This window comes from Pyrgilauda ruficollis, unplaced genomic scaffold (assembly GCF_017590135.1).
Source record: "Pyrgilauda ruficollis isolate IOZ18807 unplaced genomic scaffold, ASM1759013v1 scaffold55, whole genome shotgun sequence".
NCBI classification, from domain to species: domain Eukaryota; kingdom Metazoa; phylum Chordata; class Aves; order Passeriformes; family Passeridae; genus Pyrgilauda; species Pyrgilauda ruficollis.
In genome coordinates this window covers 8,200,518-8,214,962 of record NW_024527155.1, presented here as the reverse complement: position 1 = coordinate 8,214,962, position 14,445 = coordinate 8,200,518, and the positions used below count along the sequence as shown (strand labels likewise).

The window sequence follows — 14,445 nt, the reverse complement described above, 5'->3', positions numbered from 1 at the left end:
TGGACTTCACCCCTGGTGGGAGCAGGCTGTGCCAGCCTGAATGCCCCCGGAATGCAGCCATAGTGGCAGACCCTTCCCAATGCTCATCTGCCCGAGGGGAGGAACACGAGGCATTTCCAGGCATTGCAGCTGCAGTGCAAGAGCAGAGTGCCCCGCCTCGGGTAGCCAGGATAGGGAAAAACTTCTGTTTGTTGCATCTTTTTAGAGGGCGGTTTTTACACCCTCCCAGATGCCTGATTTTTCTGGCTCTTCCTACACATCTCTTTATCCTCTGAAGCCCTGTCTTCTCCCCCAGCATGAAATTAATCTGGGCATCTGTGCATGCCAAATCCAGCAGAGACCATGAACTGAAAAGCCTGTTTATTAGCCGCTTAGAATGGCTGAATTTTTATTCATGGAGAAGACCAAAGCCAAAAGGAGTGGGTTTTTAGCATTTTGGGCAGCTATGAGAGACATGCCTTGAAGAAAAAACCAAATCCTATCCTTCACACCTGCCTGAAGACACAAGTAAACTATTTCTCATGCACCATTTTAGGTTTGTGAAGGCTGCTGTAGAAACTGCTTAGGTCAAATCTTTTAAGACAAAGAAAAGCCAGTTGTGGCCTCTGCAGGATGAATGTGAGCAGCAGGAATCAAAGCCTAGAGAACACCTTTACGTTAGGTGCCACACAGAATGTGCCAGTGAAGGAGACATCAAGTGACCACTTCAGGAAGACACACTGGGGAATGGGATTTTTTTTGGCATTCATCCTGCAAGACCAGCCAAGGACAATGCCAGGCTTGCCTTCTGTATTTTTAAGTCCATATTCATTCTTTTGTGGTTTAGGTGTGCAGCAGTTGCATTTTCTGTTGGAATAAGGGTTTGTTACAACTCTGGGAATGAAACCTCAGTGTCCCCTGAAAACTGAAATGTCTTCTAGGTTTGTTCTTTACCTAAAGCCTTGTCTAAGATCTTCTCCTGGCATGTTTCAGCTAGGGACTTAGCAAAAACAAAGTAAAACAAGGAGTTGGTAGTGTTGCAGTTCACAAATAACTACACTGGTCTTAAAGGAGAAATATACAGATATATTTTATTTTTATAAGTAGAAAAATTAAGTATAAAGTTCCTGTAGAACTACTCTTTGCCAGATCAAACACATCAATCATTTAATCATTTCCCATACTAGCAGAAATGCACACAGCATCTTTTGTTTGTAGGAAAATCACTTTTCAAAGGACATGAATTTTGACATTACACAGCTGAACAGCTGCTCATTTCTTTTTTCTCTAGTGCCTTGGCCACCACTGCTTTTCCAAGAACTCTTTTAGGGAAAGACAGGGGAGAGCTCAATTTTAGATTAAAAACATTTAGGTTTTTTTTAAAGCCTTCCCCAGAGACCTATCAAAAGCACCACCCAGTAACAATACAGTGGGTAGTTCTCTTGCCTTGGGAAAGGAGCTCTCTTCAAAGCCCAACTAATTTGTTAGAAGGGATTAGAGGATTAAAGAGCTCCTAAAGGCTAGAAACCCACTTCTACAAAACAGTAATTGTTTATTTCAAGGATAGTGATGCTGCAGCTTTCATGAGTCTCAGAGTTAGTACATCCAGAGACGCAGAGAAGCTCGATCAGCTCCCCAGACACCCACTCAGGGAATCCACAAATGGTTTTGGTACAAGAAAATTCCCTATTAAGTTAATTAGTTTTATGTACGAAAAGTTCAGATTAAGAAGAGGACATTGCTTTGACGTTGTTCTGCAGGCAGTCACCACTCATGAAATGATCTTCACTTCAGGCTTGGACTCTTCCAAGGCTCTCAGTTCATCATCCACTTCAGAACTCCACAAAATGTCATACAAACTACACCAAAACAAAAAGGCAAGCGAGATTTAGTGAGCATCCTCCTGTTAAGGGAAGAGACAGATGCACAACTGGCCAGTATGGGAAGGTCATATGCCAGGAAGGGCCCCATCTAGCTTTAAGAGCAGCCAGAAATTGGCTTTACAGCCCAGGACCCCCTTAGATCTCACCAGCCTCCCACCCCTGCCAGGGCTACCACCATCTCTCACATTAACTGCTGCACGTTGCAGCTGGGCTTCTTCAAGGCTTCACAGATCTTCCTGATGCCTTCATCTTCCAGAGGGTTGTAGCTCAGGTCCAGCTCAGTGAGGCACTGCTTGGTGGCCATGATAGTGGCGAGGGTGGCACAGCAGCCTGTTGTCAGGTCACAGTTCCCAAGCCTGCAGGGAGAGGAGGGAGAAGCCAGCACAGTGAGCCTGGCTCCAGGAAAACCTGCCCACCCCCGAGCAGCAGGTATGGACATCGCCATCACGGACCAGAGATCCTGGCAAAGATGGCATCTCCAAGGCATCAGCAGGGGCTGGCCTGCGGTCTTGCCACAGAGAAAGCTGCCCTTGTGGTGACTGCTGAACACCTCAAAGGCCTCCCTAAAGCACAACAGCATGTGGCTATGGGCATAGAAGGAACCCATTGAAGTTATTCCCAATTTCATCATCACGCATCATCTTCTCTTACTACTGTATTTGAGACTTGCAACCATCTCTCTAAAGAGGGCAACTGACGTCTCTCAGTTGATCACCAAGTAACTTTAAGTGGTCAAAAGACACTTTCTGGGACAGACTTGCAAGTCTTACTGATGTCTCCCATGACCCATCTGCTTGACTCACTCACTGTGAGTTTAGGCATCAAAGCACAGCTCCAGCTTCTGTCCAACAGCATGGAGAGAACAAGCACGGGGCCCTGAGCATCACACAGCCCAGAGCTGGGCCCAGCTGGAAAGGGAACAGGCTCATGGGGAAGGCAAATCCCACCCCAGGGCTGGAGGTGATGCTCCAGCTGGCTGTCTGCTCCTTCTCGTGAGGCTGGACCAGCAGTTGTGCTGGCACCCATAAGGACCATGGAAGTAGAAGACAAAGGGTGAATTCAGACAGCAAGAGAGAAGACGACTTCTGAGAGTGCACCTTACCATAGGGACTGGATGTTGCAGTTGGGGTGCATCAGCCCTTCACACAGGAGCTCCACACCTGCATCTCCCAGCTTGTTCTCGCCTATGTGGAGTACTTTCAGGTGCTTGTTGGTGCTGAGAGCAGAGCTGACAGCCTTGCAGCAAGCAGTGGTGAGCCCACACTCCCTAACCCTGCAAGGCAAAAGTGAGATGAAATCTAAGTGGGACACCTGGAGACTATCAGGCACCGTTCACTTCTTTACATTTATTTAACAGGAGCCCAGGCAGTAGGAACTGAGGAACCAGGGCTTTCCTGCAATCACTGTATTCCTCTCAATGCCTGTCTGCTCAGTCCTTTCTAGGCAGCATCTCTCCCACTCTTTATGTGGGATGTCTGTCTTGGGAGTGTGCACCTAGGAAAGGCACCTGCCCAAGAAGCACAGAACAAAGAAGGATGAAGTGTGCTGCTCTAACAGTCACTGTTGCCTCCACTGTGCACTCCTGAGGCACCCCATTGATTTCCAGGCCACCAGGGCAAGAACCCAGCTGGGGGCAGGAGCTGAATCAGCATTATAGGAAAATTCAAGTTCTAAGTGAAAGAACAAACTTCCTCTCCTAGACCATCCCAGCCTAAAAGGTAAGACAGTCAACAGGACAGGATGATGAGAAATGTTTAATGTCACTAGAACTTCCTTTGTCTCATCAGTGAGAGGGCTTTGCTCCAGTGGAGAACCTGAGATATCTGATCACAGCACTTATTTTTGTATTTCATCAGGCCTTTCAGACTTCAAAAGTCTCTTAACTGTCATTTGTTGCATGATAAAACAATTAATTAGAAGCTCTGAAAGTGATGCCTGGTCTCGTTTTGGTTGTAACAGGATAACTGTGATGGGGCACATCTTCAAAGTGTCTATGAGTTTAGAAATACAAATCCTTTTAAAGTCTTTAAGTCTAGAAAAGCCCTTTTTAACTATATAAATCCTTCCAGTAACAACCAGCAGGAGCTGCTTATGGAACCATCACAACTGAGGATCTATCTGGGTAGGCATTACTTCACCTTACATCTTTCTTCAGTGAGGCCTCCAAAGAAGGCAGTAGATATGTGAAACTTGACAGCAGCTCACCATAGCTCCTGAAGTTTAGATTTGGGATCCTTGAGTGCCTGACAGAGCATTTCCATCCCTGAGTCTCTCAGGTTATTGTCTATCAGACTGATCTCTGTGAGGGTCTCCTTTGTACTGATGAGTCTGGAGAGATCCTTACAGCTAGCACTTGTGAGATCACAATCCCATAACCTGCAGGAAGAACAAAATGTTATTTTCTCCCAGGAATTACTCAGATTAGAAAAGTCATGTTTTAGTATACTGAATTTCTGGTTACACTGTCTCATTTTCTTGTATCCTTTCACACATCATACCACACAGTTTCCTCCTTTCCTTTCTTTCCACTTGCTGCACCAAAAGCTCTGCTTTTAGCAAACAAAAAAAGACACAGAAATGTGCAATTCTAGTAGACAGCTAACTCAACTGGAAGCCAAGACAATGCCATCATAAACTTCTATTTGCCCTCTCACCAGAATTTGATCCAAGTAATTTCAGTGTGGTCCTATTTGTTCATGGTGTTCTCCACCCAGTTTTTGGGAATTAACTGATTTGCAGCTGAGACTTTTTTTTGACCATAAAGGGTAAATGAGAAATTTCTACTTTGGAGCAAACCAGCAGCACAACCAAAACAGCTCAGAAGCTGCAGAAAGGATATACGAAACCTCTGTCCCCCCCTTACCACAACTTCTGGATTTTGCAGCTAGGATGCATCAGTCCCTGGCACAGCAGAGCCAGACCGGAGTCCCTGATTTTGTTGTCCCCCACAGAAAGATCCATCAGAGATGACTTGTTCCTGAGAACAGCACTGATCTCCATACAGCTATCGCTGGTTATGCCACAGTTCTCCAGGCTGCAGGAAAAAGCATAGTTGGAGTTGCTGCTCCAGACCCACTGTGTTAGATACACCTCAATACCCCAGTTCAGACTGAGAAGGGTCTATGGGCTGGTTCCTTGCTGCAAACCAGTGCAGCTCAGCCAGGCACTGCTACATCCTGCAGGGTTCAGAGAAGACACAGATGGGACTCTGGGTGAGGCAACACACTGCTCCTGCATTTCATGAGGCTGCAGGGCACTTTGACCCAGCCATTGATATGCGTTAATGAAAGGATCATTCTTGCCAAACTTCCCTTTTTATCAGTTATCCTTTTTAAGAGGAACTTTTGGCAGCATCACACAGTGAGTCCCTGCTGAGCCACCCCCTGCTGAACCTCAGGGGCAAGATAAAATTAATTGTGCTTTTCCCAGAAAGCCCTTCATGGGCTTTACCACAGAAATGAGGCCAAACCCAGCACCTTTGTTTTTAGCAAAAAAGGGCTCTGAATAAGTATACTCAACAGGCTGGTAATTCCAGTTTAAGAACTCGAGCCACTGAGGGTGATTGTTCCTCTGCTCTGAGACACAGGTGAGCAGTCTCCCTTAGTAAGTGGTGGTTTAACCTGGAGTGCCAAAAACCCCAAAACTGAAAGCCCCAGACATTTGTGTGCAGTTTCCAGTTACATAAATCTGAACCAGGCAAAAATCTGGCCTATATTTCAAACATTCCTGACAATTTTTCCTGTCCTATGGATGTTGTGACTAGCAGCAGCACTAGTTGCCATTAGAGATGACCAGCTCTTCCTTACTGTAGTAGCTCTAGGTTGCAGCTTGCCTCCACCAGGCCCCTGCACAGCTGCTTTACAGCTGTATCTCCCAGCGTGTTGTTGCTCAGGCTGAGCTCCTTCAGGGTGGGCTTGCTTTGCAGAGCAGCATTGAGAGCTTCCACAATATCAGCTGTGAGTTCACAGTACTCCAGCCTGCAAGAAGAAAAGAATTCCAGGCAAAAAGACAACCTTCCTTACACATCCTCATCCAACAAGAATCAGCTGAGCCTGGTGTGTGTTAGCCAGGGCAGAAAACATGCCAATGCGAGTTGAGATCAGGCAATGCATAAAACCAGAGATATCTAAGTTTTTAACAGCATCTCTCTGCTCATTTCAGGAAGCATTAATTCTTAAACTATATCCCAGAGGACCCTAGCAAGACCAATTTTTACACTAGGCCTCCATTAAACCAGTGTACAGGCAGCTTGGAGCACAGGGCTGAGCTCTGCACTGCAACACTATAATGAGCCTCAACCCTGGGACTGCCCAGGGGGAGCTGGGGCTGCAAATACACGCAGGTCCTGCTCAGTCATGAAACAAGGACCAAGGTCAGCAGAATCTGATGTTTCCTGGGCATCTGAGAGTCTTGCATTTACAGCCACCGCTGCCAGGAGGGCTAAACAAAGCCTATGGGAACAGACACCTGACTTCCAAATCCACAAGATCCACCAGCATGAATAAATATGACAATTTCAGGTAAAACAAGAACAAATCCACACCTGGCAACAAAACTCCTGCTTGTGTCAAGGGAAAAGCAAGCATGGCCTGTCAGATGACCAAAAAAGCCCAGTGACTACTTACTGCAGCTTCTGCAGCTTACAGCTGGGGTTCATCATCCCTTGGCACAGCACCTTCACTCCAGCAGTTCCCAGCCTGTTATCCCCTACGTGCAGCTCTGTCAGGGATGGTTGGGCACTGAGGACGGAGCGCAGGGTCTCACAGCTGGCACTCGTCAGATTGCAGTTTTGCAGCCTGCAGGAGAGAGGCAACAGGGGAGAGGGAAATGCACTCCTAGAATTACAGAAGCTCTTCTCAGAGACGTTTATCTGCTAAGGTTGGAGCTTGGAAAGGACACCACAGCTCTGATGGTGCATAACCCTCTAGGAAGTGGTTTGTCCAGGTTAGTACCATTAATTTACAGGTGTGCCATAATATTTTATCAACTACACCTGTGCCACAAACAATAGCTTGCACTCATACAGCATCTCCAGGAGAATATGGATTCACCCACAACTGGTTTATAGAAGTGGTTTAAGTATCAGGAGGCTGACCCCAGAGATAAAGCAAAGGCATCTTATGATTTCTTGCCCCCTCTAGAAACGTGACCCAGAGTCGGTAGAAGTTAAAATCTCATCCAACCATGGATATAATTTAGTTTAATGGTAGAGTGCAAGATGGATCTATGAAGTTGATCCTTCAGCACTCAGGCTTGGAGAAGTTGCATAGGGACTGTGCTAGTATTGCTATGGGGTGTTTAAAGAGTTATTATTGGACAAGACTTTGGAGCAATGGAGAGATGTTGTGCAGGGAGGTTTGACTTGGGTTTGGTCGCTCTTTTATTTCCTCTTATTTATTCTTCTTTATATTCCTCTTCCTTTTATTTCCTTTTTATTTGGTTTCTCTTTTTTTTAAGGCACCTTACCAGAACCCCAAAAATGGACAATTTTATTTCTACAGCACTGAAAAAACCTAATTCAGGCTATTACTTGAGCATATGGAGAAGTCTGAAGCCTAGGGCAAACTCTCTGAAAAATTACTTAAGCCTTCCAGTACAGAGTACCACAGTTACTTCTTGAGGCCCATCAGAAAGCTGCAGTTTCATCAGCTTCACAGTCAACTTTCTATTTGCCTGAGTCCTCATTGCAGGGGGCACAGGGACTTCAATATCTGATCTAAAAGGCATATTATTCTTACAAGGTAGTGCCCTGAGGATCCCAGATTCCCCTCAGGAGCTGGAGGACTCCTGCACCCTGCAGAAGTGATGCTGGACAGAGAAGGCAGAAGCCCTCTTTGAGGGCTTCTGAGGAGCAGAGGCAGCAGCCACTGGCTCTGACTAAAGCTCCTGCACCAGGGTTGCTGAGGGAGGCCCACTAATGCTATAATGCAGTGGGGTGCCTCTATAAAGTGCCTCCCAGAGCCAGGGAACTCTCCAGTTTGCTGCCTTCTGAGGATCTCTGAACTATGACAGATCCTGGGCTGACACCCCCACTCCTCAAGGCTCAACCTCAAAGGCATCTGATGTGAGTTCTTCATTGAATTTGAGAATTTTCCACAGCTGAGCAGCTTGTACATACTCCTTTAGGTTTGTGTGCTTTTGAGTGGGAATATACTGTAGTAAATGGACTATGACTGTTGCTGTCCTAGATTATTAAGTACTGTAAATATATAAGTTAGGTTTGTGAGTTACTGTTGCATTATAGTAAATTCTATATGAACCTCTGTTAAATTGCTTAACTCAGGCTATTAATCAAGCCTGTTAAGTTGATTAACAACTTAAATGGTTAAATTTAATTTTTAATTTAAAAATTAAAAATTAAAACTTTCAGGCCTAAAGTGCTGGTCCAGTCCAGAACTCAGTTTAGCAAGGATTCTGAAGCTTGGAATTCAAAAGGACTGGCTTCTTTTTTCACCTTTTCCTGTCCTGACCCTTGCCCCTTCCCCCAGTCTCCATGTAGATAATTCTTTGGTTGACATTGGTTATTGACTTTAGATTTTTGTTTACTTTTTTTCTATGTTCTTTAACCATCTAGTATGTAGTAGAGTGAACCTTGTCAACAAATTGTTGTGCTTTCACTTTTATATAAAACCTGTCTTTGCCAGTGATTCTTTAAGAGACCTTAAAACACTCATTTGTGACAGCATGATAGAGCAAGACAATCAGCAGAGCTTTACCATAACTTCTGTAGGCTACAGCTTGGCGTCAGCAACCCTTTACACAGGTATTCAACACCTTCATCTCCCAGCTCATTGTTGTTCAGCTTCAGCTCTGTGAGGGATGGATTTGTATTGATGATGGAGGAGAGATCCTCGCAGTTACTGCTGGAGAGATTGCAGTCATCCAACCTGAAAGACAAGGAGAGAAGGAGCACTTTAGTGCTCAGAGTTGCTCTGCTCTCCCTGGCTGGAGCACTGCTCATCAAAGCAGAGTGGGCAATATTCCTGCTGTTCCTGGGATGCCTCCCTAAGTATGTGCAGGACCTGCTGGGTGTTGCATGGCCCAAACCAAGGTGTGCTCTGGGCTGCACCACAGGATGGGCTGGAGGGCAGCTTCCCAAGCCTTGCTCCTCCTCTGTGCTGCACAGAAGAGGGCACAAATCATCCCCCTACAGCTGGAGGAAGCGCCTCCATAAACAGTGACAGTGACAAACCACCTGCCAGCTTACAGCTGTCAGACTGGTTCTGCACCGAGAACTGCAGCCAGCCCCAGAGACACTCATCAGCAGGTTGGTGTCTTGCAGGTGAGTCATGCTGGTTTGCACCATCTCCTTCCAGCAGCAATCTCAGCACACAAACCCTGAGTTTGCAGTTCAGCAGCAGCTTCTCCCACAGGATATCGGCATTCTTCTAGGTGCTGCTAAATGGATGAGGATGAAAGGAGAGCCAAGGAAGGCTCAGGAGCATGGGACAGCCAGGGAGGGATAGAGGGAGGCAGAAAAGACACAGAGCAAAAAGAAGGTGTCATTAAGAACCGTACACCCCAAGCACACCCACAGCCAGGAGTGACAAAAGTTGCCTGGTCATTTCTCCTTAGACAACCATATGAAAACTGAGGCTCTAGGAGAGTTCTCCTTCCCTCCCCCGGCAAGAAGACATGACTTCCAACGGGATCATGTTCAACACTGCTGAAACAATCCCTGCAGCAGCCACCCTCATCCACTGCCTCTGGAGCAGCTCAGCCTCTGCCCAGGAGACAACCAACCATCCCACTGCCTTCTGCCATCCAAGGCAGGCCTTGGGAAATCAAGGCCAGGCCCGTGAAGTTTTGCCTGCAAAAGGCTCCTTTGCAAAACAAAAGGAAGTTGCCCTCACCAGGTCTGAAGCCCTCCAAGGCACTGCTGGCATGAAGTGGCCCATCCTCTCCAGCCCCAGCAGGATGATGCCATGCCATGAAGTGTGAATTCCCAAACAGCAAAGGGGAAAGATTGCAGCAGCAACTCTTCTGGGCCCCGTCCTACACCTTACACCCCAGGAGATGGTTCCCTCCCACTGTTTGCTCAGCAAACCAGGCTGGTACTTCTGAAGGTCAACTGAAGAATTAAAAGCTGATGGCACACGGCTTGTACCTGACTACTGAAGCCAAAATCACTTGACAGCATCAAGCCTGCAACCCAAAGAGTGTGCAACCTAATAAGCACAAAGAGATGTCTCCCCTCTTTTGAGAGACAAAGGCAGAATAACCAAAATGGTGGTCAAATATTTAAATCACACTACCGAGCTGAGCCCTCTGGCCCACCAAGAAACAGGGCAACATTACTTCATACCAAATGATATTTATCTCTGGTTGAAAAAGCTTTGCAAGAGGATGGAAGTTTATCCTAACTTTCTGGATAAAATAGGTAGACTCATTCCTGTTGCTGTGCAATTTGTAAGTCCCAGATCAAACAGGTCTAAAGATGAAAAGCACAGGAGAGAAATACAACACTTCTTACTCAAAAGAGAGGATACACAACTAGTTACTACCTGATGCTTTTGCAGGATTTCATTGTGGTCAGAAGTTCAGCCCATCTAGATGGGCTCATCTCTTCACACTGGATGTCAAGCTCCATTTTGACAGTTGAGATAAGATCTGAAAATTAAAACAAAATAAAACCACCTTTTTTAAAAAACAGACTGAGAAGCAACGATGTTCTTCAATCCCCCCAGCTCTCAGCCATGAGTCATTCTGTGCAAAGGGGAAAGATTATAATTTTCCAAAACCTGCAAACACCAGTATAAGGCCAGGACAGTTGAAATGGTTTTGTCTGGAACTTGGGAAGGCCCTCCTCTAAGAGGAAAAAAAGCACAGGAATCCTGAAGAGATACAGCAAAAGTGTGTTATCTGGAGGCTGCTTGTGTGAGAATAAGACATTCCACTTCCCCCTCCAAGGGAGCTTAACCAGAAGGAGCTTCATAGGGGCACTGGTGCTACTCACTATGGCACTGCTGAGCCACACAGACACCAAGTTCCACCAGCGTGGCACATCTGACCCATTGTGGACCCTCAAGCTGTAATTAAAATTGGGGTATTTTTGAGATAATGTGGGTGAATGAGGAAGATGAGCATGAGAACTGCCCGGGCTCAAATTAAAAATCCTGCCAGACATGTGTCTGTATGTGAGAAGTGGAACTTGCATGGATGGGAGAAGTGTTCCTCCACAATTCGATATCCAAGGTCTGAAAGATCACTCTGGTCGTTGCATGGATGGGAGAAGTGTTCCTCCAAGGTTTGAAAGATCACTCTCGTCAGGCAAATCCAAGTACAGAGAAGCTGGTAAGCAGATTTTTTGTTGTTGTTCTTCTGCAGTCAAACTGCATTTCTGAAGTGATGTAAACACAGCGCTGTGCAGAACGGCCCCAGATAAACGTGCACAAAAACATGCCAAGGCCAGTAGCTGAGCTCTAGGTTTAGTCTACAAGGGATGGGGTTAAAGGAAGCGCTGTAGTAGGTGACAAAATGCAGCCTTGGTCTCCTGGTTTGGCCAGCATGACTCAGACTACGGGGCATGAAAAAGAAATAATCCCTGAGCCATCCCATCGGAATGTGAGCTGCAGGCAGCCACCGACTACCCTCATTCCAGTCCCCTCCTGCCGCCGTAACATCGCGGGGATCCCAAGCTGGCTTTTCCCAGAGGCCAGCTCGGTGCCAGCGCTCCCGTCAGGTCGCGCCCACAACAAACCCGGCACGCACGTGGGGCGGGGCGGCGCTCGGGACCCGCGGCCGGACCGGGACGCGGCGCCAGCGGCATCCTGAGCTCACCGACGTGCTCGGCCTCTGCCCTTCCCTTCCCTTCCCAATGCGAGCGCTGCCGGCAATCCCGGCCCACGGCCTCCGTGGGAGCGCACCACAGCCCCACGTGTCGCGGGGTGATGGGGATCAGAGCCAGCGGCGACACGCGAGGGGACAGTGGCACCCGGACTGTCACAGCCCTCCCCGCGTCTCTCGGGCACTCTCCCGTTTCGCCCCCGCCCCGCATCGAGAAAGGGTTCTTCCCCCAGCCCCGAGTTCTGCGCCCTCCTGCGAGCCGGGGGGGGATCCCGTTCGGCGTCCCGGGCAGCGGCCCGGTCCTTTCCCGAGGCACTGCCGCCACCGCTGCCGCCCCTGCCCGGTCCCCACCGCCTCCCGCACCGCAGGCAGCGCTTTTCCCTCCCAGGCTTTCTTCCTGATTTGCTCCCCCCGGCCCGGCCCGGCCCGGCTCCCCGGCTCCTACCGCCGCACCGCCACCGCGCAGCTGCCGCCGGCTCCGGCCCGGCTCCGCCTCGTATCGCGGCGGGGAGGAGCAGGATCTGTCCCTCCTCCCCTTTTTCCCTCTCTTCCCCCCTTTCCTCTTTCTCTCCCTTTTTCTTCCTCTTTTCCCTCCGTTTTCCCCCCTCTCCCTTTTTTTCCTTCCCTTTCTGACACTTAACGCCCTTTCCCCTCTCTCTTGCATTTGTCTTTCCCTTTCTTAATTTTTTCTGACTTTCTCCCTGCTTTTCTTTTTCTCCCTGCTTCCCTCTCCCCCTCTTTTCCGACCTTCTTTTCCCCTTTCTCCTCTTTTCCCTTCTTTCTTTCCCCCTCCACTCTCCTTTATCTGTTTCCTTCATATTTCCTTCCTTTTTCCTCACTTCCTTCTTTTTTCTTTTTTCCTTTTTACTTTCTACTTTGCTCTCATTTCCTTCCTTCCTTCCTTCCTTCCTTCCTTCCTTCCTTCCTTCCTTCCTTCCTTCCTTCCTTCCTTCCTTCCTTCCTTCCTCTCCTTTTCCTCCTTCTCCCTTCTTTCACCATTCTTTTGTTCCTTTTTATGCCCTCCTTTTTTCTGCCATCTCTCCTCTTACTCTATGTCTTTCCTCTTTTTCACCTTCTCACCAGCTTCTCTATTTTTGTCCTCTTTTCCTGCCTTTCCTTTTGCTCCTATCTCCCGTAGCCTTTTTTTTTTTTTTTTTTATCCACCCTGATCTCCCTGATGCTCTTCCCCCCTGAGCAGGAGCACTGGGATACACAGGAAACAAGGCAGGAGAAGGAGAAATCCCTATAATGAGGGGGTGCACAAAGGGTGGGATGGGAGTATCAAACATAAAATGAGGTAGTGTACCAACCAGCTGGGAGGGAACCTCTGCTGTGTGCCGGGACCTGGAGCAAGATGGGACTGCATGCAGGTCAGCCGGGGCAGAGGCACCAGGGCAAGGTCTTGGCTAGGGGAGACAGGATTTCCCCAGGGAGCTCAGAACTAGGAATTGTTTGAAGTGGAAACAACAGAAATATCCTCAGTGGTCTCCCTGACTTCCAGCTTCCAGACAGCTGTGTATGGGGGGCCAGCTTGGAGGGCCTGGGAAGTCCCTGCCCCCCATCCCTGTCACCAGTCCTATCCACGACACGTTCCCTCATTAGTGCCACACGCTGGGCAGAGAGCTGCACCTCGCTGGCACAAAGGCCTCTCTCTGAGCTCTGTGGAACGAAGCTGTGACAGCAGTGGAGGATGGGCGCCTCGGGCTTGCGCTGCTGCCAGGCCTGCTGCCCTCGCGGGCTCTCCCCGTGGCCCTGCCCGCCCGACCCCAGCGAGCAGGGCCTGCCCCACACCCGCCCCGAGGCAGGGCGAGGGTGGCAGCGCTTGGTCAGGGCTGGAAGGCATTCGTCATCCCTTGGCTCGCTTCCTCCTCCGCCTGCCGGCTACTCCCTGTCCCCCTCCCTATTGTTTCCCGGTAGTTTTAGCCCCGGTAAAAGCAAGTTCAGATTTTCACAAGACGGAACAAAGAAAGGTTTTGAAGTGCCGAGAGGCACTTGGCAACACCCCGACTTGCCTTCCTCCCTCCACTCCCAAAATCTCAGCATCTCCCCCAGTTTTTTCTTCCGACAAACACCCTCTTCCCATAACCCTGGCTCACACAACAGTTCAACTAAGCACAACCAGCTGTTCCCTACAAAGCACGGCTTTAAAATGGTTCCGTGCTCCTCCCCGGAGAGCAGGAGGGAAAGTTTCGGGAGTTTCAGAGCCCGCTTTTGCCGCTGATACGTACCTTGCTGTTGTCGGTTCTGTGCGGGAGCGAGGGGGGCAGAGCTGGCGCCTTCCTGCTGCCGTTACCACGCAACCTCTGCTGTCGTACACATGGTGCCTGCTAGAGGGAGGGAAACAGTTTTGGGCTCTGACGGCTTTTTTCCTCCCGTGGCAGCTCTTCAGGGCCTTGCAGAGCAAGCAAGCTCACGATTGTGTCTGGCTTGTGATGAACCAAATGTTGCAAAATCCCCCTAATGGTGACAGAGGCAGCTTTTACTTCTCACACCGAATGATGTGGCCACTTGCCATGGTTTAGCCCAGACCAAGAGAGTAGCTGCCACTGAAGGATCCATCTGAAAATGAAGCCACCGCAGTGTTGAAGTGTGGGTAGAGATGATGGAGTTTGCATAGTCTCTCCATTCTCCAGGCAAGCCTGTCCTGCCGGGCCTAGGAGTGATGCTGAGCACATTACTGCCTACCTGTCGCCTTACCTGGGGGTTCTGCATCCCTCTTCCCAGGAGGGGCTAGGACATAGGCAGCCCCCTGCATCTGCACAAGCTGAATGATCACACTGCCTGGAAGGGTCCCTTG

The 14,445-nt window shown here is 48.7% G+C and overlaps 1 protein-coding gene across 2 annotated transcripts; it reads right to left on the bottom strand.

Annotated features, from left to right (window-relative positions):
* Positions 1-1,044: 1,044 nt before the first annotated feature.
* Positions 1,045-13,942, bottom strand: RNH1 (ribonuclease/angiogenin inhibitor 1). 2 transcript variants are annotated; one of them, XM_041481246.1, is made up of 10 exons: positions 13,877-13,942; positions 10,367-10,472; positions 8,579-8,749; positions 6,488-6,658; positions 5,669-5,839; positions 4,726-4,896; positions 4,068-4,238; positions 2,965-3,135; positions 2,048-2,218; positions 1,045-1,838 (listed from the first exon to the last, which is right to left on the bottom strand). In XM_041481246.1, the coding sequence occupies exons 2-10, from the start codon at positions 10,450-10,452 to the stop codon at positions 1,751-1,753; spliced, it is 1,371 nt and encodes a 456-aa protein (XP_041337180.1). In that variant the 5' UTR covers positions 10,453-10,472; positions 13,877-13,942; the 3' UTR covers positions 1,045-1,750. The 2 variants fall into 2 exon arrangements, with proteins under 2 accessions (XP_041337180.1, XP_041337179.1); XM_041481245.1 differs by lacking the exon at positions 13,877-13,942 and adding an exon at positions 12,094-12,134.
* Positions 13,943-14,445: the final 503 nt, after the last annotated feature.